Source organism: Salarias fasciatus, chromosome 3, assembly GCF_902148845.1.
Source record: "Salarias fasciatus chromosome 3, fSalaFa1.1, whole genome shotgun sequence".
NCBI lineage: Eukaryota > Metazoa > Chordata > Actinopteri > Blenniiformes > Blenniidae > Salarias > Salarias fasciatus.
In genome coordinates this window covers 8,123,518-8,150,193 of record NC_043747.1, presented here as the reverse complement: position 1 = coordinate 8,150,193, position 26,676 = coordinate 8,123,518, and the positions used below count along the sequence as shown (strand labels likewise).

The following is a 26,676-nucleotide window of genomic DNA, read 5'->3' as shown; positions in this document are numbered from 1 at the left end:
TCACTTTAATAATGATGTAGTACTTGTCTCCACCATTGAAGCGTGGGGGCGCTATGCCTTATACGTCACTTTAAGTCAGACATCAGCTAGCCTGTTCCGAATGAGGTTCATAGAGGATTGGAAATGTTGCCCCACAGGAAAACCAACAACATGCTCTGCCCTCTACTGGTCGAATTTATAAGCAACCGAAAGAAGAACCTCTATTCAGGAAAACCTCATCTGCGCTGTTGCGGAGGGAAACCGCACAGCAGCCGATCGGAACACCGGCGTGTCGTTACGGTGCCGCCGATTCAACGTTGGAAAGCTCTGCAGCCATGTTGCTTTGCTTACAAGTTAGCAGTTAACAAGATATCAGTCGTCTGCCGCGCCACAGCGAGCGGCTTTTAGCAGTCATTTCCATTCAGAGGAAGGCAACAGTATAAATTATGCAGGGACTTGAGAAGCCGTGGCTGAATTGACCATCGTGTGCAGCAGCACAAGTGGAGGAGGTTTCTGAAGCAACTGGCATGAAGGATTATCACATATAATCTGAAGAATTCCCCAGTTTTGATGGTAAAAATCTTTGATTTACCAGATTAAGACCCCATATAATGATGCTTTCAAGTGAAAATTTAACATTTTTAGCATCTGTTTACACGATAACGGCGCTCAGAGCCACTGAAAAGTCCACTTTTTGAAAATCTTTTCCAATGAGGAACTTTTTAGAAACGCTCTGACTTCATAGAAATGGAAGAAAATGCAACTTCGAACGCGGAGGTCTGCACACTGAATAAAAAACCAACACGTCTGAGGTAAGGCTGCTTTATATAGTCTGGTACCAAACTGGTTTCCAACTGTACACAGGGGAAAAGTCCCTTATATCAGCTACCGTCGTTCTAAAAAAGAAATAAACACATCAAAGCAACAGTTATAAATAATTTACTGGAAAAAAAAAAATAGGATAACGAGCAAAAAAAAATATATATATATATATAGTGCCCGAGGAAACAGGCGCTTGAATTCTTTCCATACATCGCTGTGTTTACATACACGTCCCCACATGTATAGTTTATGACAGTCCACATCAGCTGCATACACAGAAAGACGTATTTACAGGGAACCAAAACAAAGTCGGACTATACGACACGAAACAAGATGTTAGAGTTTTTAAATAAATGCGATAAAAAAACTGATGTGCACACACACAACGTGGAATAATATAAATCCATTTTAACATCTTCACAAAGTTGTTTGAAAAAACAATCCTCAGATGTTTTTTTATTCCATATTTTTAAAATCGATGAACAAAAGTCTCTTATTTGAAACAGAATTCAGAGAACTCTCTGCTCAGCTCTGCATTATTTATGAACCCTAGAATAAACTGTTGTGTGTGAACTCGGAGGCAGATAAATATGATGCAAAACACTTGATCATTAAAAGCCAGTATGCTCTTAAAGTCCCACTTCCTGGTTGGTATGACCTCCTCTTCCTCCATGCGAGTCTCAGGACGGCGGGTTTGAAACGCCACCTCTGGACAATGTGGGTGAAAGCTATTCAACCTCAAAGGAGTTGTGGACGATAAACTCACGGCGAGTCTGAGGCCCCGTTTCCAAAAACAAAACAAAAAAGAAAACAAAACACATTTTCAAGTATTATTAGAAAACTTTTGTCTTTTAGTTGTCCGTTTACACGACAGCATTGCCACTGAAAACGCAACTTTTTGAAACCATTATAAAAACAGCCTGCAGCACCCTCTAGTGGCCCAACATGAAAACCACATCATCATCAGCGTTTCTGCTGTTTCCGTGTAGACGGACACTAAATGAAAACACTAAAAACAGTGCGTTGTCATGGAAACGGGGCCTGAAAGCATGACTGATGCTCTCAGTAAGTGAATAACCAACACCCAAACTGACGAAAGCACAAAGTCTCAATGTGTTCTCCGATATATGGCTTTTCCGAGACAGCTGTTGCCGTGGCGAGCTGTGAAATGCCGCCGCTCCGGGCTTCAGCGGCAGCCGGTGACTCAGCTCGGGACTGGCACGTCTCCGTCCCGGTTCGCCCGGGGGCCCCGGCGCTGACATGATGCCATTTAATGAGACGGCGGGGTTCGCAGAGCGCGGCGAGGCTGAAATGCCGTCCCTGATCACGTGCCGAGGCTTTTCTGAAGAGTGACTACAGGACGGCGAGCAGATGGCGCGGTGTGAGATACTTCAAAACTTAAAAAAAACTAAAAAGAATAATAAGAAACGATCTGTATTCAGACAGGAATCCCACAGTTTGAATCTTCTGCGGTTTACATTCTGGGAAAATTCCCCCCCCCCCCCTCCTGAGTTCAGGGTTCCGCTGACGGACGACTCAGTGCGGCGTCGCCTTCCTCCTCAGCTCCAGCGTGTGCAGGCCCTCCTGCCGGCCCAGCGCGTGCTGAGCGCCCACCTTGTGGGCCGTCTCCGTGGCGGCGATGTCGATCTGGACATATTTGGTGGAGCTCTTCCCTGTCAGGACACAAGGAAGACTTTGAACTTCAAGGTCAAGTGTTTAAGCAGACTTTTCTTTAAACTGTAACGGCATGTGGAACAACAGTCTCTGACATTTGATTTAAATAAAAAAAAAATATTGATCAAAAGAGCTAAAGGAGCAAGAGAAAAAAAGCAACATTTATCCAGATATTTGATTCTTTCAGTTTTTAAAAAAGCCAGAATCATGTATTCCAGTGATTCCCAGGCTGAAGAACAGGGTGAGGAGCGGATACAACATAACATAAAAATTTGGGTCCCTAAAGAAAAAAGATGGGAATCTCATCTATTCAATTGCTTTTTATCCCATTTCCACATTATGATCACCATTGAACCCATGCTGATTGTCAAACTGATTAGATAACCCAGAAACTACCAACCGGCTTGATTATTTCAATATCGTCTCATCTCACATTTCCAATATCATTTTCTATCATAAGCAACACGTATGTTCATGTTACTTCATTATTTCAGAAAGAGCATCACTTTTTGATACAGTTTTCATGGACTATGAATGGAGGAACTTGTCTTAGTTGGTCAGATGTTCCACCCGGAAGGAGAAACTAAGCTGCTGAGGCGAGGTCCAGGTACGGATGTTTGGAAAGATGAAGAGAGTTTAATGGAAGCTGAACATTTTGAATGTCAATAAAGGAGGAAGGTGTTTGAATGGAAATCGGCAGTATCTTAGGTTTGAAGCATCATCGCAGCATCTACGGTCATATATAGTCTCAAAATGTTCATGTTATTGCATCTTCAGTTTAATAAAAATCTAAAACGCTAAGGCTATTTTCATTGGACAAGATAAACTAATAAAAAAAAAAAAAAGGAAAATCTGACATGAAAATGAAAACTTCTGTTGAGTTCAGGGTCCAGGTGCAGCCCGATTTCATCTTGACAGGACTGGTAAAGTAGTGCCAAAATAACCTTTAAATTATAGTACACACCATAAAATTGACAATATTTTTGCTGAACAAATACTACAGAAAATTAAATGCATGTTTCACAAACTCACCCTGACAGCGTGACGTTCAGGTTAATGCTAATTTCTTTGCGATGATCTTAGAGTTTTAGCGTTGCATCTGCTCCTCTCAAGGCTTTTTATTTTATTTCATTTTTATTAAGTATGTTTCCTTTGAAATCTTTTACAGTTTGTTTTTTGGGCCAAACCGGAGCCTCTCGCGGGCCGGTTTCGGCCCACGAGCCTCATTTTTGACACCCCTGCTCTACATCAACGGCGTTCAGACAATGTGTGGCTGAGAATCACAACAGAAACCATAAAGACATGCAAATAACTCCCCGGAGCCCTTTAAGACTCCGCTCACGCGTCGCCCTCCACCTGCACATCAGTGAAATTATCATAATTTGGTCGCTCTCCTTTCGCGAAAATCAAATAAGCGAAATGTCAACGGGTTCAATCTGAAAATCAGCCGGCGAACGCATGCAATTGTTTATTTTGAGATCTCATAAGAGGAGACGGGGAGAGGGGACCCCGCCGCCGAGCCGAGGCGTGAGCGACCCCTGACCTCCACGGGCCGGCGCTCCTCCCCGGTGACGGATTAATGAGGACGTGAACTGTACCGCTGACGTGACACATTAACCTCGGCCCGGGTTTTCCGGACGCTAATGGCCCGCTCGCCCGTCAATTACGGCCCACTCCTGCGTCTCCGATGACGAGGACTCAGCTGTCTTTCAGGAAATCATCACGAGGGGGCTTGAGAAGCGATTCCCGTAACTGTTGATGAGGTTAAATACAATTATAGACCAATCAAGAAGCGACGGCGGCGGCGGCGGCTCACTCTGGGCCGGCAGGTGCGCCGCCGTCCCCCTGGCGGCGCCGTGCGGCGGCGGCTCCTGCAGCTCCAGCTCCATGTAGTTCAGCTGCTTCTTGGACGTGGGGCTGATGGGAATATTCACGTAGGTCACGCAGTCGGATCGCGGCCTGTCGAGCAGCGGCGCCTCCGGGGGGAAGACGAACACCGACCCTGAAAGAAAGGAGATACTTGCAACCATCCCTGACTTTATTTTGATATAGTTATGTTCGCAGCTGCGTTCTGAAGACCTTGTGGCCGTGCAGATGGAAATGATCTGCTGGACCTTGCAGGGTTTCTTCAGAATTCTTAGAGAGTTATTCCAACTAATCTTGTTAATTCGGGAAAAAAAACAGGACTTACATCTTAATTACAATATGCAAATATTACTGTTAAGCAGTTTTTAAAATATTCCCCCATTCGGTTAATCTGCCAGACGGAGAAAAGGATTAAAATGAAGCTATGGAGAAATGTCGACTTCAGCCTTTTTAACACGACGGCGTTTCACAGCTCCGATGTTACCTGATGAAGTTCTGGGTCTGATTGATAAAGCTGTCAGTGAGAAAACCCTCCTCGCTTGCTCGCTCTCTCTCTCTCTCTCTCTCTCCCTCTCTCTCTCACACACACACAGGCCGCTTGGTTCAGTGTGTTACGCACACAGTTTCGGCACAACTACTTAAAATATGTGCATATTTCAGCGTCCGTGACACCTTTTTGTCCAAAGCGCCTGTTTTTTTTCTTCTTCTTCTTTTTACGCCTGCATCTGCATTCCTGCGAAGATAGCTGCAACCTTCAGAAACAGGCCACAGTACACTCAAGGATATCTAGAAATTTGCATAACCTGAATGCCTCTCTTCCACTCTGTGAACACAGCAGACCTGTGAGGAGCTGGATAGACTATTCCTCCTGAAATATGATGTGAAGGTGTGTTACGACGCTGCCTGTATGCAAATACATTCCAGACAAAACCTTCATGCCCCTTTGGGTTTGATGGCGAAAGATACATTTCTACATTCGGGTAGCGTGAGTGTGGAGAGACAGTTTTTCAAGCAGATCCACAGACGAGCGTGAGTTGGGGATGTTAATAAAAGAGCAAAATCAGAACTCCGACTTCGTTCCCTCCAACAATCAGCGTTTCATTAAAGTGTCCCGGCTGAGCGTTTCATTGGTTTGACCTCTACAGGTGGAGCTGCAATCACAGCTGATCAGGGTAGACCCGACAGGTTCTGTCCATGTTCAGTCCATTCGGAGCTTGTGAAATATGCAACATTAGAGTTAAGAGAGAAAAAAAAAAAAAAAAATCACCTGCTATTGACTCCTTCTAAATGGCAGCAGGCAGCGGCCATTACCCGCATCCACCCCAGGGGACACTCACACAATCAGCGAGGAGCCATTAGACGCCGGCAGACTCTCGGTGGGTTCGGCCTTCGGCGGCGTCTAACCTAATTGATCAGCGGCAAGTGCACAAGTGCGGTGTTTCGTAATGGCTGCCATTACGGCGGCGGGTTCACCCGCTGCTCGGAGGCTGCGGGGAACTTTCTGATAAATACGAGCTGCAGACCCTCCGGGGGAGGAGTTACGGGTCAGACCTGGTGTCGGTCAAGTCCGAGGGGTAAAGTGCGATACAATGCAATCATTCTTTAATTTTGGAAAGTCAAAATATGAAGTTTGTTTTCCTGAAATATGGTCGTTCTCAGATTGTGTAATATTTCGCAGATGACACACAACTCTATATATCAGTGTCAATGAATGACCTCAGTGAGCTCAATAAACTAAATCAATGAGTGGATGAGTCAAAAATACTTACAATTTAACCTTGAAAAGGTCATCTTGACTCCATGTTACTCAAAACAACGGATCATACATGAAGGGTTTGTCCGCATTCCAGTAGAAATCAGTGCATTTGTATCAATACTTAAATTGTAAATCATCCAAATCGGTGTCAGACTTGTGTAACTTCTGATCTCCTCTCTACACACACATAAATATTAGTATTGATAAAACCATAACTGAAGCGTATCACCAATCTTTCACTTGACAGGCTGCTATTCTTGAGTAAGTCGTCTCCGACCCTGGACTGATTCATGCTTCGTACCCTGAAAGACACTCCCACAGTGTTTACAGTCTGCCTGCGAGGCACCGGCTCCAACACAAAGGCTGCGTCTGTGTCGAGCGTGGCGTGGGAGGAGGTGGTGGGCCGCTCGTCACTTCACATTAACGGGACACATCAGAGGTGAGATGGAGATCCAGAGATTCAGAGGGGAGCGCAGAAGAGTCTTTATATGCTGAAAATCATATTTAATGTTTTTAAATGTGGAGAAATGCCTTCATCCAAAACATAATTTAGTTAGATAATGAAATGAAACCTTTATTATCAGCACACTCGTTCTGTGGTCTCTTGGCAAACTTCATTGTGTGAATTATGGGAAGCTAAACAAATTACAAGACAGATTTAATTTTGACTGACATGAATTAACTTTTCTCTACATTTACTCCATCAAATTCAACCCCTTTCCTGCTGAACATTTTTCACATTTTGGGAGCCTCATCGCATCAAGTCGGCGATGTTTAAACGCCGTGGCCATGGATCCTTCCAGCAGAGGGATGCACCACGTCGCGCAGATCACATCACCTCAGACTGCTCTCCTGAACACCACGGCTTGTGCATCATGCATGCGCAGCTGACAAATCGACGGTAACTGTCAGATGTTTTCATGTCACCGCTGATTAAAATCTCTGAGGAGTATTTCCAGGTTTTTGTTGAATCCATGTCACCACAGTGACAAAAAAAAGAGGCTCCAGTTTGCAAGTTGCAGGATTTAGTTAGTGTGTTGGATCATATTCACATTCCTGTTACCACTACTGGTTTTATCTTCGTTTCGTTGTGGAATAGAGTTCGATGCGAGTGTGGAATTTGTTTGAGCTTTGACAATATCATGGGAAATTCCCATCATTCACAGCTGCTTCAACAAACCAGCCAACCAGAGTCAAAATCAAAAATATTTATTTAATTAAGTAATTCAGGATTATATTCATGAGTTTGGTGTTGCGTTCTGATTGGACGGGGGGGCGGCCGTGACGTACTGACGTCTCCCGGAAGTAAACGGCATTTTTCATTTCTTTCTTTCTCCATTAACTTTGACGCTACAGCTTTGAAAATGTCCGCGTTGTTAAGCGCTCGCCGATCCGCTCGTTTCATTATATCCTATGCTTTTAAAATTGCTTCAAATAAATCGTCTCCATACGAGTTAAAAGGCGGACCGCGGGGCGCCATCTTGGAAAATTGCGTCATCAGCGACGGAGCATGCGCAGATCGATCAAAATGAAGTCGCGCCTAATTAGCATATAATTCTGCTTCCAAAGGTGAATAAACCCGCGGGTCTACAGGCGTTTACATGGTCATTTTAGAGCGGAATTATGCTTTATTTGGATTGATAGAGGAATAAAAAGTCCCATGTAAACGCATGGATTTATGTGTTTATACTAACGGCCACATTCATCTTTATCTTTCCTCCACACTGTGTTAAGACTGATGAAGAAGAACAAACTTTTCCTTTCCAGTGAAACTTGTGTCCTCTGATGACCCCAGCTCCTAGATCTGGGCTCCCCCTGCACGCCACTCGTCCATTAACTGGCTGCTGGAGAAGAGGGGGGACACAAAAGAGGTGTGTGTGTGTGTGTGTGTGTGTGTGTGTGTGTGTGTGTACGTGAACAAGACTGATGGGTTAGTTGCCGCAGCGTGGCAGCTGCTGGGACTCGCCAGAGCAGGTGTGCGTTAGACTGAGGGCATGTTTCTGGGTGTGGGATGCTTAAGTGGCCAAATGTCCCCTGACAAGTGTCCCCTCACCTCACGTCAGGGCAGGTAGCCTGTCACACGCCGCCGCCGCCACCGCCGCGCTCGGCTTGGTTATTCATCTGTGCGTTTCCTCCACGCACAGTTCCTCTTATGTAACGCAACTTTAGGACGCTACTCCAAAAGGAGCAGCTGATCGGAGTGATTATATATAAGATGAAAGAGACGCGGGATAAAAGCACATGGGCTGGAGACGGCTAGTATCAGGAAGACAACAAAACCATGAAAACTACGGATGTTCCTGGCAGCTAAGTTCTCTGGCGATGGAACAAAATTTTCACTAAAGACCAGTTGACTCATGTGAAAATGGAAAACAGGTCTAAATTTAGCACAGCGTATTCCAGCTGGACAAGAAGCACCGGCTTCCTGAAACGTCGACCATCAATGGTGTTAAAAGGAAGAATGCAGTTATTTCTCAATTTTAGAATATCATGAAAATGTTCAATATTTTTTGTCCCTCATTACAGAAAATGACACGCAGTGAAATATTTCCAGGCTTCGATTCTTTAAATTTTGATAATGATGGTTTACGGATAACGAAAACTCAAAATTCAGTGTGTTATCTTTAAAATTTAAAGAAATAAAGGTTTGAAATATTTCAGCCTGTGTGTCATGAGCCGATGTGGGTTTGACTTTCTGAAAAGAGTGAAAAAAAGAATATCGTGATATTGTGAGGAAGTCGTCCTCATATTTAAGGATAAGCAACATTAAACTGGCAGTAGCGCTGCGAGCAGCCGTCCTTCACTGCAGGTCAGATATATTTTGGAGAAAAGGTGACATTTTTCAAAAAGGCTCCGAAGGTGGAGGCAGGGGGAACGTGTGTCTCCCAGCGGATGGTTTGAATGCAGCCGTTCTCGGGCCGGTTGGGGCCGTGTGTTTGACACGACTGCTTTATGGCGTCCTGCTGCTTCCTGCCTGGTGGAGACTGGCTCCTGTCACTGTCACTACCACCGCCCCTGGAATAACAGCCCACCTGTTCCCGACATCGCTCTTATGGATGCTGCGCCTCGTGCCAGTCTGGGCTCGGTTTATTGATTCGCTTCATTACACACACACACACACACACACACACACGCACACGCAAGGTGACGCTTCACAGGGACAAGAACCGACTTACCTTCAGACTCCAGCAGGAGCCTCTGCTGCCCGTAGCTGCCCATGAGCTCGTACTTCTTGTCTTCTGCCTGCAACACACACACACACACACACACACACACAGAGGACTCTGTTGTTCATAACTTCACTGCACCCGCCACATAAGTTCATTACATAAGAGGCGCGACAATAACTTTCTCCTCCAACGCTCGGTGGACACGCCGGGTATTTATAGCGAGGGACTGACGCTTGTGTCTCACATGCAGAGACCGTCTGCACTGTCTCTCCGGTGCGGACGGCCGAGTTCAGATCCCAGATCGACTGCGGCGTGAACTCTGGCGGTGGGGGACGGTCAGTGATTTAAGGCTCGCTGAGGCGGCGTTGTCGGCACAGCGCTCAGAAACACAGATTCCTCAGACGGAACGTTCTCACCATGAGAAACAGTCAGAGGAAAAAAAACATAATTAATGTGTTTCGACTCCGTTTAACACCAAGCTGCCCGACTGAGGACAAGACGAAAGTCAATATTTTACACTTCCTTTGAATATTTGAGCTTGTAATCTCATTACTTTCTGACTTATGGAGCCTTTGATGAAACGTGGAACTGAATCATTTTGAAACTAAATGTTAAGTTAATAATAGTTCTGAAAAAAAAAAATCAGCATATGTGTTGATTAGGAAGAAATAGTAGGATTGTGAATTATTCATGAAGATATCCAGTGGGAATTCAATCCTATTTATAGATTTAATTCAACTAGGAGTCATCATTTTGGTCAGTTTTACACTTTCCAACAGATTATTGTAACATTTAATGGTGTTTTTTTAAGATTTACTCTAGAAAATAGAAAAAAAGTCTTTTCTTTAACACCCCAACATTTCATAGTTTTTTTCATTCTCAGTTCTTTCTTTTGCTGCTGATTGACGCCAGCTGTGACTGACCTGTGGGCTTTTCTTTCTCGCCTCTATCGCTGCATTTTCCACCAGCGGCGTCGCAGCAGCGCTTTGGTTGACTTTGTTATTTCTTATCTCTGTGCTTCTACCTTCCGCCCTGCGGCCACCAGGTGTGAAATCATGACAGTTTTCCTTAGGTGGACTGTTTTTGTGATTTAATCACGATTAATTGCACTTTCCTTACTTTGAATTTGCAGAAACTTTGCAAAATATGCTAAAAATGCTAATTAAGCTTATTTGATTCAACAAACCCCGGGTCGCCAGCCGCTCCGATTCTCATCCACATAAATAACTCCACAAACTACGAACTGTTCATCAACAGTTGGCTGGAAATGTGAAAAACGTTGACGGCGTAAAGCGGATTATAGCGTTTGGGACCGGCCTACCTCCGAGGTCCTCTCCGGCACCCGGCTCTCCATGATCTCATACGCAGGATCCGCTCTGCGCCTCTCGTCTCGGCCGTTCAGCCGTTTGTCTGGTGGAAGAGGAGAAAACATCCACACCTGGATTTACATCCTGGTTTCTTAATGCCAACAGCTGGGAAACAATGAATAAAAGAATAACGGTGAACTCATCCAGCATTTGACAAAACCGTTAAAAATGATTCCAGTAAAGCTGCGTGAGGCACAGGCGTGTTAGCGAAGGGGTTCCAAACTCATCACTGCTGCTTTAATGTAGAAACGGCTCACATTAAAGCTGGACTCAAATCTCAAACTGAGGGTTATTTCACGATTTCGCCACGGAAGTGCTCGAGTTCAGTGAGGCAGGTCTTCCAGCAGCAGAGTGTGTTTTCAGGAGGAAAAGAAGGAAAGAAGAGGAGATCCACTTGAAAAAGGAGGTCTGGAGGCGCCGCTGAGCAGGAGTCTTACCTTCATCCTGCTGTAACCCGACACCGAGGAGCTCCTCCTCCTCATCCTCCTCTTCCTCCTCCTCGCTCCTCTTCAGGTGCGGCAGCGTCGGGAAGGCTTCCGGGGCGTAAAAGTTCCGGTTCACGAAGGTTCTGGCCGGGACGGGCCGAGGCGGAGCGCGGCACTGCGCGCCCCGACACTTGAGGCAGTTCTCATAGATGACGGGCCGGTCGTCCCGTGAAGGCGGCGCCGCCACACTGAGCTCGTCTCCCACGGCGGGGCTCATCGGCTCGTACGGGTTTGCGGTTGGAAAACCCAGCAGATCTGCTAAAAGACTGGCCAGCTTGTCTCTTCCGTTCTTGGGCAGCAGCGTCTCGGAGGCCCGGGGCTTCCCTGTCCGCATGCTTTCACTGCCTGGTGACCTTTCTGCTGGAGTGAAAACACCACGTTTTGGAGGCAAAAACCCTTCAAGAACTCCGATTTAGGCTCCAGAATTAAACCGGGATGGACTGATTTCTCTCTCATCATGCAGAAAACTCATGCAAACAGAGGATCCGAGCAGCGTGCAAACCGGAGCTCCAGCAGACGGCTCTTACCGGGGATGGCCGGGATCGCCGAGGAGCTGGAGGTCGTGTGCGGTGTTCCCTGTTCAACAGCAGAGCAAATGGAAACGCTGACATCATGCAAAATACAAGAAAATGAGGAAACAAGCCTGATTTATATCTGCTATTACCCACAAAACTGTTTCTCAGGCAGAATTTTGAAGCGGATTTGACTCGTCCTTCTGCTGATTACAGTCAAACAATGAAATGTTCACACTCCGAGTCGGAGCAGAAACACAGCAGCTCAACCAGCCACCAGGGTGCAGCAGAAATGAGGCCTTCCCTCCTGCAGCAGAGCAGTCTTCCTTCATCCATATTTCACCCTGAAGCTGCAGGAGAGTCAAACCAAACTGAGAAAACTGGCAAAAATTCAAATAAAAAAAGTGAAAAGAGAGACCCAGGCTTTAGTGCTCGATCTTGAACCTGTGTGTCAAATATATGACCCGTTGGCCCAAAATTCAGCTCATAAAAGGCGGTTTTTAAAAGCCAAAAAGAAGCCATGAGCTGAATTTTTACAGTGACGATGAGTGTGTGTTTTTTTAAATTAAAGCATGACACACACTCCCCCTCATCACAGCGGTAAAGTCTGATGTTTTCCCTTCATGCAGCTCTTCCACTGTGAAGGAATAAACGCCGCAGGGGTGGATTGTGGTGATAAATGCCCTCCCACGGCGTTAATGCCTCCTCCATCAGATAACTCGTCTTTAATTCACTTCGCAGCGGAGGTGAGAGGAAGCACAGAGCCGGTATTTCACACAGAAGGAATCAAAAGGCTGTTTTTGGGGGGATGCTCTACTATGTGCACTGCCAGCAGGTGGAGCTCTATGTTTGAAGGAAAAATGACTGAGAAGTGACCAGTCAAGAGCATCTGGTGAGTTTTTCTCTCAGTACATTCATTAATGCATGTTTGTTCTTTTTCTCACTTCTAAACTCAGAACTCAGACCAGTACATTTATAAACTGATGAACAGTCCAGACGAAATTCAAATATTCAGTATGAATAATGACAGTTACCACAAACCTCTTCAAAAGCACCTATCTTAAAATGCTAAGACTTTTCTGCACTGGCTATTAGATTACCAAGCTTCAGTATAGTCGTCTAAAAACACAATTCTGGTTTCTAACTTTAGGAATGGGACTGACTTCAAAAAATATGCATCATATTGATTATATTTAGGATTTAAATCTGTCAAAAAGTCCCATTTATATGAATGAGACCAAACAAACTCAGTCGAAATAAAACTGACACACACACACAGCAAACTCTGAAAAACAAGAGCTGCGACGATATAACGTGGACAAAAAGCACAAGAATAGACTCAACTGCAAGACTCAGCTGCAAAGCAACAGCTCAGATGTTTATCCTGCATGTCAGATAAATAAACGGACAGTTAGTTTGGAGTTTGACGCTCTGAATCATGGTGAAGTCCGCCTGAAGAGCTGGAACATATCGTAAAATCAAGCATTTCATTGCAGGTTTGTGATGAATAGACGTAGAGGTACGACAGAGACAAGATCGTGTCAAACCGGACCGGGCGGTGAAATGTGAACTTGTTAGACAGACGGGCCGTGGGACCGCTAGCTGTTCTGATAGCGAACACGGAGTGGCGTCACCGTCGCCCGGCATGATGCCGAAAAAGGTCAGGATGACAGCGAGATGCAGAACGGATGATAGCGAGAGAGCGTCTTCACGGGACCAACGAGAACAATTGCGGTTTGTTTTCTGGTAAAGGTGTACGTTTTAGGTACTTACCTTGAATCCGCCGCACACCGAACACACGGTCACTATGGTTTTGGAGACAGACGTGACGGAGCTGCAGGCATGAAAGGAGTCACTAGAGGGCGCCGCCTTGGCCCTCTTACTCTCCTCTGGAGGGTTTCGTAAAGATTTCCCGATGGACTGTCTCTCAGGGTGACCCTCGGGGGGCGCCGTACTGCCTCTGTCCTCTTCGATGGCCTCTGCCGAGACACTTGAAGGAGGAGGAGTGTGTTTGGCGGCGGCGGAGGCTTCGTCGTCCTGCAGGAGACTCCTGGGAGTGTCGTAGAGATACCGGAGGGACGTCGGCACCTGGTAGTCGTGTCCGTGAGCGGCGGGGCAGGAGCAGGGGCTCAGGTCGTGACCCGAGTGAGGGGGCAGGTTGAAGACGGAGCCGAAGTCCTCCCCGGAGGCGGTGTCCAGGCTGCCGGTGTAGGACGAGAAGCTGCCGGAGTACGAGGAATGGCTGCCGGTGGCGATGCCGCTGTCGGACGAACTCTGCCGGCCGATGTCCTGGAGCTGCCGGGGCGGCTTGGCGGCGGGGCGGCTTCCCGCCCCCTGCGCGACGGAGAGCTTCTCCGCCGTCTGCGGCGCCGCCTTGCCGCCCGCGAGGCCGGCGCCCTCGGGCGGGTTGGAGGCCGGCTCGGTCCAAATGGCCAGCCGGCTGCCGACGCTGCCGTCCGACTGGCTGGTGTCCGAAGTGTCGGAGGAACCGGAGATGCTGCGGTCGTCGCCCCCGGGGCCGGGGCAGTACGAGGACGAAGCTGGAGGACGGGAAGTGATTTAGGATGCTGACGTAATGAAGCGTTCGGATCGGGAAGATCTGCGGTTTCCTTTCGAAATGAGGTAATTTTCTCTTCTTACCCGAGCTGCTGCCGTGGGAGAGCATGCTCAGACGCTTCTCCAGCTCCTCGGCCTCGTGGTTCAGCTTCTCCTCCGACACCGTCTGGCTGGCGCTGGGGTCTGGAGAGAGAAACATCCTCGTTACAACACATCCGGGCAATGGAGCAGGAGGTAGAACTGATCTGAGACAGAACCAGGGAGGGCGTTTCTGAGATACTGGGTGTCTGAGGGTACCGGTTTGGATATCAAGATAAAGAAAAGAAACAACAAATGACTGTAGAAGACATCCTCAAAGCCATGCCAGGGTTAGCGTTAGCTGTATTTTGGGTTATCTGGTTTGACTCCAGAACCTTAGGACCAGAAGATGTACAGTCCAGGAGACTGATGGGATACCTAGACTAGAAGGTAGTCGTCCCCCATGAAGGGACATTTTAAACCCGTCTTCACCGTGACCCCACGAAAAACAGCGGCAACAAGCAATTAGCGTCAGCGGCGAGGTGCGAGCGAAGAGCCCAACAGTGAAACAACAAACGCTGTCACCCGAGCGCCGCCGGGCAGAGGGAAGGGTCACGCAGGGGAACACCTTGCAGTATTTTCGCAGCACTACAGGGTCTATTATTAGCGCGCCCACGTGGGTCTGTTGGTACGCGCTCCGCCGCCGCCGGCTCGCAGATTCTTGGTGCTGTGCAAGGATCTAATGTACCTTGAAGCGCCAAGGTCAGCGCTCAACCCACATCGGTTGTTTTTCCCTGTACTCGACCCACCAGAGCGGCAGTAACGTAGTAAATACACCCTTCATGTAGAGTCAGAACTTCAGAAAGATTCTCAAAAAGAGGGACGACTGAAGGAGGTCAACATTTCCTAGAAGTTCATTACTAGATTCTCAGTTTATTCTCCTTTCTACCGTATAATCTGGAATTTAAAACATAATTTTACAGTTTAAAATATGCCTTATCCGCTCATGTTCCAGTATCACAAGGTTTGAGGTGTGTGTGACATTTGAATATAGCTGTGATATTGTCGGTCCGCGCCATAAAAACTCCAGAAGGGACAAACAAAGGATTATATTCAGTAGGAATGTGACGAATGTGAGACCTCTGGGCTGTCTTTGTGTTTCACCTCAACTGAGATTTTATCATCCTTTCAGAGAGCATCACAAACTGCATAAATCCACGAGAGACAGGGCGTCTCACGTCAGACGCACCCTGAGGAAACAAACCCTCCCTTGATACTTACACACTATTATGTGTTTTCAAAAAACGCTGCAAAAATCTTCCAGTAAGTACAAAGTTTTCAATGGCTTGAAAAAAAGCTTCCTGTAACATTATTCCCTTGTAAGAGTGAAGATTATACATGAAACGTTAACTCCTCGTTCATCCAGTGGGATCAGAGAGAAAAGCTGCCAGACTCCAGAGATCAGTGAAACGAAGTATTTTATTACAACCCGAGTATCAAAGTCATGCTGTGGGAAACATGCAGGCGGCTGGCTTCTGAGAACATTGTCCTAAAGACAATGCCATTTCAGATCTTTGAAAGATTTCACTGTTTTTTCCAGTTTGGTCAGGTTTTGTTTAAAAGATACTTAAATAAATGTAATAAATAAATGCTGACATTTGTGTTACTTTATGTGCTATTTGTGAAACATTTGGTAAAAAACACACAGTTCTCAAAACTTACACTTGATGCCAGAGCTGAAAGTTATAGAAAATGACTAAAGTGGATATTTGAGAAAAAAAAAAAAAACCCTCCATCCTTCATTTACATGTGACCTCTGATTACATCTTGACCATTCCCAGTCGATATTGTCTTGTATTTTACTTGTGTTGGACTCTAACGTGATATTTTATAAAGTTTACCGAGTCCTCTGCTTTCTCAGTGGCCTCACTCTGAAGACGCTGGGGCCGGCGATGTATTTGTAGTTTGCGCTTAAGCTCCACGAAGGTCGACTCCCATTCGACCGAGTTTAGATTTTAAAGCCGCAGAAGCCGGTGGAGACGGCGGAGCGCTGTAAACACGTCCGCCGCTGCGCCTACAGCAACCAAAACACCACTCACACACACGCAGAGGCGTTCCAAACTCACAATAACAGACTATAAAATCCATATTTGTTGACCGGGCTTTATAAACACTCATTAACGTGCGCCCTTTACCTCTCTGATGAGGAGGAGGAGGAGGAGGAGGAGGAGGAATCCTGGGGATGAGGTTACACACATGCCCGGAGTGATCAGCAGGCTTTGGCCGCTCGGCCTGTGTGAACTGTGACTTTGAACCTTCCTTCACTGCTATTTATTCTGCGACGCACCACAATAACAGGAACATGAGCTCAACCTGCGACGTGTGAAAAGCAGAATATCCAGGAGCCCGCTCTGCATTTCCTCCTAACTCGCATACTGGGTGTTACTTCGTTTTTTTTTTTTTTTTTTTAATTTTACATAACTGCTTGTGTGGAAAATCAGAGAGTGTCCAAGTGGACAGCACGGGAACAGAAACGCTCAGCAGCTTCAATAACACCAGAACGTGTTAACAAATAGCCATTTTTTACAGGAACAAGACAATCCTTTAAGGTTTTCTGTCCCCGAGACGAACTCGCAACCAGATCAGAAATGAGAGATTTCTTTGAAAAAGTTCGTCCTCACCCGACGATTTGGTGAAAATATGCGAGTTTTTCAACAGGAAGTTAAAGTCTGCAGCTCTTATTAAATCTAACCCTGGAGTCCTAACAAGTTTATCATGAAAATGCTGATATTTTTGCAAAACCAAACAATTAGAATCAAAAATCTCAACATAAAGCCACTTTCAATTAAACCTTCTGATGCTAAAAAAAACTCTTATCACTGTTGCATTATGGGTATTTTTCCCATTTCTTACCCTGACAGCTTGGCTTTGATGCTAATGCTAGCTTTCATAGCAGCTTCCCCATTAATTCAGCTTTGGTCTCAGTGTTGTGTTTTGTCCACGACTCAGACCGGTCTCGAGCCTGTATCGGGCCACAGGCCTTATGTTTAACACCCCTGATCTAAATACATCTTTGGTCACTTGGGGGCAGCAGAAAAACCCGTGACCACATGACTGATCCATTCAGTCACTAATCTACATCAGTTCAAGGTAAATCACCGTTTTCCTGACAGTATCGAGCTTTCCTCGTCTGGATGACTAAACCGTTTTCTTCTCTTCATCTCGTCCATCGAGGCCTCCCTCTCCGACATTTCAACCTGGTGTCAGACTGACTTGTTCCTCCATCTTTCTGTCCATCTGACCCACAGAGTTAGAGCCCAGCAGAGAACCTGACATTCTTCCAGACAGCGATCATCTGTCTTCAGTCCAGCGCAGACATGTGAACACCGACACCGACCAGACCCGCAGCTTAACCAGCCTCGCCCCGCTTGGCTCCTTTGGTTTTCTGATATCAACAAGTTGAATGTTAGAATGTGCAATTCACAGTTTGTTCCTAAATGATCACCCCATAAAAGCTGCATTAACTCTGAAGACAAACGCTCACATGCTGCCTGAAATAATCCCACCAGCTAACAGATGAACAGATCATCAGAGTTCTTCCCTGTGGTCATAATGTTATGGCTGACGTCTGTATGACAAGTGGAAAACTCTCCATCCAAGGTCAACAAAGCAAATTACTGAAGTTATTAACTATTAAGTCCAAACATCCAAATGAATCCGACAGTAATCCTGAATTGGTTTAGCTGTTTGATCAGACATTATCAGTCTAAAGCAGTGTCCAACATGAGGCTCATGGGTCGACACCGGCCCAGAAGAGAGTCGAATAGGGTCAAACCACCAAGCAAACTGGGAAATATTCAAAGATTCATTTTTTTTAATTGAATTTCTGGTAGTGGACACAAACCGATATGTCAGTCATGCCGTCACGGTGAGTTTGTAAAAATCTGCATGATGCAACATCTATAGGAGAATCGTTTGACATTTTACTGTATTTTTCATCATTAAGTATCAACGAAATTGGAATTTATAGAAACACTGTAGCAATTTTTGGAAGTAAGTGTTTAGTTTTGCAAAGATATCAACATTTTCATCATATATTCTCTGCACCACAACATCATGTTTCGATTAAAAAGTTATTTTTGAAGTATTTTGCCAGTCAAGATGAAACTGGACCGTCTTCGACACCCCTGATGTAAAGAGTCGATGGTGAGTAAATATAGACGAGTTTCCATCAACAGATAGTAGCATGAAAACAGGAGTTAGTGGCGGTGTTGCAGTAATCCAGCGTATTACCCCTGAAGCTGTTCATACGGTGTATTTAGCATCCCTGACACTCTGAAACTGGCTGTAATTATAGCTGAAGAATGACCTAATGGCCGTTTGGATCCGGACCAATCCTCCTCAACTATACTTAGATTACTATTGAATTTGTCGCCACAATGAGCCGCGGTCCGTGTTTAAGGTGACCCAGTGCGCTACATCCACCACGGCGCTCCACTAAAGTTATAAACCGCTCCAGAGGATTACTCAATTACACAAAAACAGCTGTGGGATCAAAGCGAGAGATCCAAAAACGGCTGGATTCCAGGAAGGCGGCGTGCCTCGGGGGTTGAAGCGAGCCAGCAGCGGAGAGAGGAGTTTGCTGCGCTGGATCCACGCAAAAACAGAAACCACGTCGCAGCTTTAGGGTTTTTTGTTTTTTTTTCCCCTGAGTTTTAATGGTATTTCTGGCGAAGCCGCCGCCGCCGCCGCTGCCCGCTGCCCTTTCCAGCCATGCAACCGGAGCCGCGGCGGCTACTGACCTGGCAGGACGGGCCGCAGTCCAGACGGGCCCCGGCTGGGGGACAGGCCTCGCACCACGCAGTCCAGCAGAAAGCTGATCTGCTCGCCCTCGGCCGACGCCAGCAGGAACACGCCGGCCCCTGCGGAGAGCGGCGCCCGTTAGAACGCCGTCACGCTGAAAGCACTTCTACAAACCACAACATTTTCACTTCCAGTAATCCGGAGCAGCTGCTGCTCGCGTGACAGCTTTAAAAGGGTCGATTTGCGTTAAATAATTAAATTTGTTCACAGTTTCTGGATTAAAGCGTTTGATTGGGGCTTCAGGAATCAACCTGCCGGGGTTACAGAAACGCTCACCAGGAGTTAAAAAGGACATAAAAACCTACGATAATCGGTTATAAAGGAGAATTGTGAACAGAAACAGTGAGGTTCATCAGGACGACGACCTCCGGAATCTGCTTCCAATTAACTCTCAGCCTGAAGACTCAGTAACTATGGTGTTTTTTTTATATTTCAGCCTCATCAACTAGGCTTATGTCGTAGATATTACGTGAATGTACGTGCATGTGTCTTTATAAATAGTTGATATGATTCAAAAGGGGCTGCGTCTCAATAGGTTGTGGTTATTATCAATAATGCTTCCATCTGGACATTTTTCTTGAGAGCAGAGTGAAGCCACCTCCCTTCAGCTTTAATAAGGTTAATTTTAACAGCAAGGTGAAATAAAGATAATAAAAAAAAAAAAAATCTCTTTTTCTAATGGAAAAAGAGATGCTCTGCTCTGAAGTCTGCCGAGACGTTTGACTGAAGGGCAGGGTTTTTGTTATAAACGATATCAGAGGATCTCTGGCTGGATCCAACGTCACATTTTAAATCCGAGGCTGCCGACAGCAGCCAGCGCTTCCACTGAAGAAGGAATATTAAACTGCTGATCGACTTCCTGCAATGTTCCGTACCAACATGGAAACAGAAGCAGTCTGAACACATACATGTTCTAAGAAGATAAATGTATTTCCTATTAAATATAATGGAGGAGGAAGAAGCAGAGCAGGAAACATGTTAAAGCAGGAAATGAGAAATCTAAGAAAAGACCCCAGTCTGACGCCGTGGGCCCGTCGTGGCTGCCGTCAGGCGTCAGTCGTCGTCAGTTCGTCCGTCACATCAAAGAGGACGCCGATGACGCGGAGGTCAAAGGTCGTGACCTCCCGGCGTCTCCTCCGACAGTATATCTGGCCGATCGTGACAAGGTGCTAACAAAAGGGGGGTCGTCCTGAAGGAGACCACCCACGTGGGCACATACCCAGCACCACCATGAGGGGGTCAAAGGTCAGCAGCAACGCCCCGAGCAGTGGTTATTAGAGCGCCAATATGAATAATGAGTTCCGTCTCTTCCACCACCTCATTTTATTAAGTTCTGAGCGTGTTCATGCGTTCACGTCACAACAGGTGACCCCCACACACACACACACGCACACACGCGCGCACACACACACACGAAACAAAGAGGTGGCAGAGCTCATTTACTGTCTCATCTTTCTGTGTAGGAACTTAGCGGCTGGATTAAAACTCAAACTGAGAATGAGCAGGCAATTAAAAAAAAGCAAGAACTGTAATAAAAAGGTCACTTTACCGTCATTTTCCTGTACAATTTCATTTCCTGGATTTAGATTTATGACACAGGAAGTGAAATAATTCAGTTTTTTTTTTTTTTTTTTTTTTTTTTTTAAAGAAAATAAGTCATATTAGCTCATTTTAACGTCATTTTTCCGGTCTGTCAACCAAGGAGCAAATTTTAAAAATCCTTTCATATTCTAATATATATGACCAGAAGTGAAGAACCAATTATTTTACAAAAAAAAATAACATGCATTCTATGTTGGTGGTGTCAAGTACATTTTAGTTGTTTTGTGTCCAAAATTCTTCATTAAAAAAAATAAATAAAATAAATTTAAAAAAATCAATGTTTTCTTCGAGGTTGAAAGTTTGATGGACCAGACAGGAGCATCCTGCGGCCCAGTTCTGGCCCACGGGCCTTATTTTTGATACCCCTGATCTATACAGTATTTATATAAAACATGACAGAAAAACAGATTTTGATTTGAATCATTAAAACATCAGTTTGATGACTAAGAGCTAAAAAAAGTCGGTTTTTCTTTGATGAGGTGAGTAAATGAGTCACTATCAGTCTGCCTTCAGCTCGGCTCCGCTGGGAGATGAAGGAAGATTTAATTTGACTTCTTTCATCTTGTAATTCATCTAAAGCCGACGCCGTAACGTGATCGAGTGTGTGCGTCCTGGGAAGCGAAAAAGAAACATGGAGTACTGTGAGCGTCCTTCGCAGCGCTGCCGCCGCTTCAGCAACAGAAGGCGTGCAAAGCAAAACATCCACAATTAACTGTTCAAAAGTGCAGATTAAAAGGTTTCAGAGCTGGAACTGGATCTTAGTTTCCCTCATTTTGGGATTATACCCTCAAAATATGAATGTAATTAATAAGGAAAGACAATAGAACTGAGTACTGGACGCTGGATTAAGGGGAAGAAGGAAGTCTTTCAATAAACACTGATTGTTGATATTTTCATCTTATGTACTACTCAGATTGAGACTTTGTTTAAACTCTAAAAAAATATATTCTAAATAAGATTATGAAGGGAAAAAGGTTTCAGGACTAATTTAAATTGAACACGCACTCAGGAGGGACTTCTTACTTCTCTAAGTAGCAAATTCTATTAAATGTACTTGAGATTGAGTGACAGATGGAAAAGTGCACATTGAGGAGCCGAGCAATATGACCTCAGCATCACATCTGGAATTTCAGACTTACAGGAAGGGAAAAGTTCTTATTTTGCATTTGGAATGAAAATGGCGACAAACTGAAGCGAATCATCCGAGACTAAATTCTCCATCCTATGATTTCATCCGGTTTTTAGTGTTATTCAAAAATGCAAAAAAAGATGCGTTTTCACCTGAAACTTTGAATAAACTCAGACTAACGGAATCATACTTTATTTTGTAGGTGCCATGAAGTGTTGTAGTTGTTGCTTAACGTGAGGAAACATGAGGCGTAACTGTCTCCATGTGGGTTAAAGGTCAGGTTCAGGTTGACTCTTAAAGAGGTGCATGATGGGATGCTCCCTCCTCCACTGAAAGCCGTTCAAATCGATCAAGCACCAAATCAAAGAGGAACGTCTGAAAACCCCCACATCTCATTTATAACCTCTGTCTTTTCATCGCTGTGGGACGAGGAGGAGAAACGGCTCCAGCCTTCATTTCTCTGGAAACCGAGTGGATTACCCACCATGTTTCATCTGAACTGAGAACTAAATTAAAAAAGAAAAAAAAAAAAAAAAAAAAGAATCAACATCTGCTGAGTCTCGGCTCATTAGCTGCTCCATAAAGTCCCGATCGGATACGAAGCAGAGGAATAAGATTTATGGACAGAACGCTCAGTCGCTCGGCGGGACGAGCAGCTGGAGACAATCCACCTTCTGGCAGCGAATAAACACATTTCAGCTTTTTTTTTCCCTCCTATTTCTGATTCATAAAACTCCGCTGAGCGTCTTCTTTTTTTTTTTTTTTTTTTCTCCGGCTGCCTGAGGGAAGCCAGATGTACGAGCAGAAGAAACTGATATCCAGTGACCGATCCTGACGTCCTCCGGATCAAACCTGCCTCAAACATCTTTATAACTTTAGATTTACTCAACAAGTACATAAAAAAAAATAGATTTTTTTAATCTAAAAGAATGTTTTAATGATTAATAACGTGAAAAATGTGACTATTTCTAATGTAATAAAGTCAATAATAGCAGATTCTGATCTGAACAGATGAAGCGTTTATGATAACAGCCTGAATGTTTGCTCTGTTTGGGAGAGCTGAGCAGAAAATGTGGCGGCTATCAGAATTTAATGAGCCATTAGCCTTTAATGACACACGGCAGCGTTGGTATTTTATATTTTGTAGCTCTAACGCTGCTATTATTCATTCCTCTGGCGTTTTCCTGCTCACTGTGTCAAATGTCGGTTAATCTAATCTGAATAAAGCTCACTAAGTGTCCGCTGTGTCTGTCGTTCAACCAATTATCCAAACACTGGGAGCAAAAATATATATATTTTTTAAGTGCAATTACTGAAAACAAGCACATGAAAATGCAGCTGGGGGTGTCAAACATAAGGCCCGTGGGCCAAAATAAGGACGCAAGAGGCTCCAATCCAGGTAAAAACATGCTCAATTCAACACGGGAGGAAAGGTTTTCTGGACTTTTCAATACAAACTGCTAACAGGAAGTGAACTCACAGTAGCCACACCGGGTCCCGCCCTCGAACACGAAGCCGTTGGGGACGGGTCCATAGCGCCGCAGGTCCGGGAGGCTCCAGTGGCCCACCACGGCGGGCGGGACGTCCCGGGCCAGGGCCAGCAGGTTGTTGCACAGGTGGAGGGTGGCGGGGCCGCTCTCCAACTTGGTCCCCGGCAGGACCCCGACCGCGAACCTGTGGACTGAATTGTAAAAATTTCAAAATAAAGCATAGATTTATTTCTGTAGAGTCGTGACAGAACAACACTGAGACCCGACGAGTCTCACAGTCGTGCTGTTAAGTTTGTAAAAACACGTGAAATTGTTGTTTTCCATGATAATTGTGATAATAGACATTTCCATCTCATATACTCTGCAACACGACAGAGAAAACCTTTAAAATTCAGATTTAAAGGCTGCTCTTTCTCCATTTTAATGCTCTGTTAAGCCTTTTCTGTTACAAGACGTTCAGGAATGAGCAGAACTGATGTTCCTGCGATTTAAAAACCATGTTCTCCACCAAAGATTGCGTCAGCGTGGATTTGATTTCATTCACAAATTAAAATAAATAATAAGAGAGAACAGCTGCGCAGAGCAGGAATCCAGCGAGGCGAGGTGCAGATGTGGAGCACGTCACCCACATCTGGACGAGAGAGGCTTAAAAAGCAAAACAAAAATAACAGGAGGAACTGCAAATAGACGGAAAATTAAGACTTGTATTCATTCTGTGTTTGTTCATGTGTGCAGCTTCATTCGGAGCAACACAGGACTGAGAAACCCACCGAGGGGATTTAACGCCGGCAGGTGACATTCCTCCCAGGCCACACACACACACACACACACACACACACACGCCCGTAAACAAACAAACGTCCATTTTCACAGACAAACGGTCCCAAACGGGGCGGATCGCCTGCCGAGCGACTCGTCCTCGGCCTCCAACAACACGGTTTGTTCCAGCGCGGCCGCCACCTGCCGAGCAGCCCGGCGCTATTAATAACCCGAGTTTGTTCATCATGTAACTTACACAACATTATATAAGCTACAGAGGCGGAGCGTGGCCGGCTGCGCACCAGAGAATCAGGAAATTAAGAGAAACTGCAAGTAATTCCTCACAAGAAGGCCCAGAGTTAAGAAACTTACTTGTTTCTCTGTCAGCCGTCCCAAATATTTCCACTTTCTCATACATTTTGTTTTATTTGTGACAAAGTTTCTATTTTACTGCATGCTGAAGTCCATAAAAGGGACAATGACTCATGCAAAATTCAGGTTTTTCATGAAACGTGGTCTGATTCCTGTGGTTTCCGGACAGGTTCTGGGTCGTCCCTGCCCTCACCTTCTCCCAGGCTGTAGCGGAGCCGGGCGTCCCAGGCCTGCAGGGCGTCCCGGCCGTCGAAGCCCAGCAGGGCGGTGTGGCCGAGGCAGACCACGGCCAGGGTGAAGGCCACGCCCTCGTACCACTGCCCGGCCTCCAGGCCGCAGATCTCCTCCAGGGTCACGCTGGCCCGCTCCCTGCCGCCCTGAGCCTTCTCCGACTTGTCCCGAAAGACCAGCAGCACCAGGCAGTCTGGGAGGGACAGGAGACAACACGTAAACACAAACAATGGCTTCTACATGTGTTCGTGTCCGCAGTAGCAGCAGACGCTACATCTTTCAAACTAAACAGCATTCCCTGTGTGCGTGTGTGTGTGTGTGTGTGTGTGTGTGTGGATATCCATCTCTCTCCTTCCAAGTCTTAACACACACATGAGCCGGGGCAGCTGTGATAACACAACAGCAAAGATCTGAGGCTCAACCTGCTGCACAAACACACTCCTCTCAAGAAACGATACACAACTCATGAACCAGATACCAGAGAAGGACAAGTCATAGGTTAATTTAGAGAAACAAATACTTACATTCAACAAGTCAGAACATTTGTCAGCAGTGAAACAACAAAAGAGAAATCAGAACTCTTTGGTGGAAAAGTTGCTCAATCAGATTTTAGTTTGATTCATTTACCAATGCAACTGTGAGGTTAAATGTTTTTTTTAACATAAAACTGAAGTCTGTAGTAATTCCACAAAACACCTTTGAATCTGTAGAACATTCTATTGATCTGAAAAGAAGAAGAAACTCCTTCAAAAGGTTGCTGCACAAAGTAAAATGTCAATTGCATTCACAGTATTGCAGTGTCATAGGTACAATTTTGTTATATTTCAGTAACTTTTTCGCTCTTGTAGCCACTTTTAGAGACTTCTCTTTTTTAATGAATTTCCCAACTATCACTATTCTATGCATCTTTGCTATTTTGGCCTTATTCATTTGAATACTTGCTTAAAGGAGTTTTAGATTTAGGCTACTAGCTTTTTTGTTTTCTTCTTTCCACTTTCTCCTTTCGTTAAAAAGAACCTCTATACTCGCAATTTCAATCATTCTATTTGAACCATTTTTACATTAATATTATTATTTTTTATTATTTAGTGGTTTTACCTATTTTATGCAGTTCTTGAAGCAATCCCGGCTGTTTTGCTTCATTTAACATTTTAAATTTTAAACCATTTTCGAAAATCAGTGCAAAATAAAAACTAAACTGGAAGCCAAACGCTGATACTGCAGTAACTTTGTGAACGCTTCAGAGGATAAATAGACGTTCAGGAACACAAACAGGCCTCGTGAAGCTCCGGACTAACGAACACGCGCAGGACTACTTCAGAGCCTCCGGCGGCTCGTGCGTCTTTACGCACCGCCGCGCGGCAGAGAAACGTTTAAATCCGCTCGTGCTCCGTAAACAAGCCGGTGTGTGTGTGTGTTTACCTGCGACAGGCGAGGGCTTCCGCAGCACGAGCCACCTAGTCTTCCACTGCGAAACAAACACAGACCTGTTTTTAAGCACAGATTTAAAAAAAAGAAGAAGAAGAAAAAAAAGCGTGGCGAGAACTTGTGGCGTATCCGTCAGCAAGTTATATCAAAGTGAGAAAAAGAAAAAAAAGCACCTTTTTCCCGTCTCGGAGTCTGGCGTATCCCTCCACGACAACAGAATCCGTCATCTTCAGTCATGGTTCCTGACAGCTGCGCGGTCCCGGGCTCAATGAGATGAGGGGTCACTTTCAAAATAGCTAAGCTCGCCCCCAGCGAGGGAGCAAGGCACATGGAAAATGGCACGGCCAGTGTGTGCGTGTGTGTGTGTGTGTGTGTGTGTGTGTGTGTGTGTGTGTGTGTGGAGGCCGGCCCACCATGCCTCTGCCACCTGGGCCGGCCTGCACCACCTGCTGCTGCCCCGAGATCCAGTGATTAACATGCCGCAGATTCCAGGTTTCATCAACACTTCAGGACACAGAGGAGGAATCTGGACAGAATTCTCCTTATCAGCTGATTTATTTTAAAGTCAGGGGACACGGTGGACACGGTTTTGGACTG

General features: G+C 45.5%; 1 protein-coding gene across 1 annotated transcript; it reads right to left on the bottom strand.

Annotated features, from left to right (window-relative positions):
- Positions 1 to 1,739: 1,739 nt before the first annotated feature.
- On the bottom strand, positions 1,740 to 26,343 carry LOC115385661 (protein Dok-7-like). The gene is made up of 12 exons (XM_030087740.1): positions 26,253 to 26,343; positions 26,074 to 26,119; positions 24,614 to 24,844; positions 23,280 to 23,480; positions 19,008 to 19,127; positions 14,272 to 14,370; positions 13,405 to 14,171; positions 11,647 to 11,695; positions 10,589 to 10,677; positions 9,274 to 9,340; positions 4,292 to 4,477; positions 1,740 to 2,474 (listed from the first exon to the last, which is right to left on the bottom strand). The coding sequence occupies exons 1-12, from the start codon at positions 26,304 to 26,306 to the stop codon at positions 2,338 to 2,340; spliced, it is 2,046 nt and encodes a 681-aa protein (XP_029943600.1). The 5' UTR covers positions 26,307 to 26,343; the 3' UTR covers positions 1,740 to 2,337.
- Positions 26,344 to 26,676: the final 333 nt, after the last annotated feature.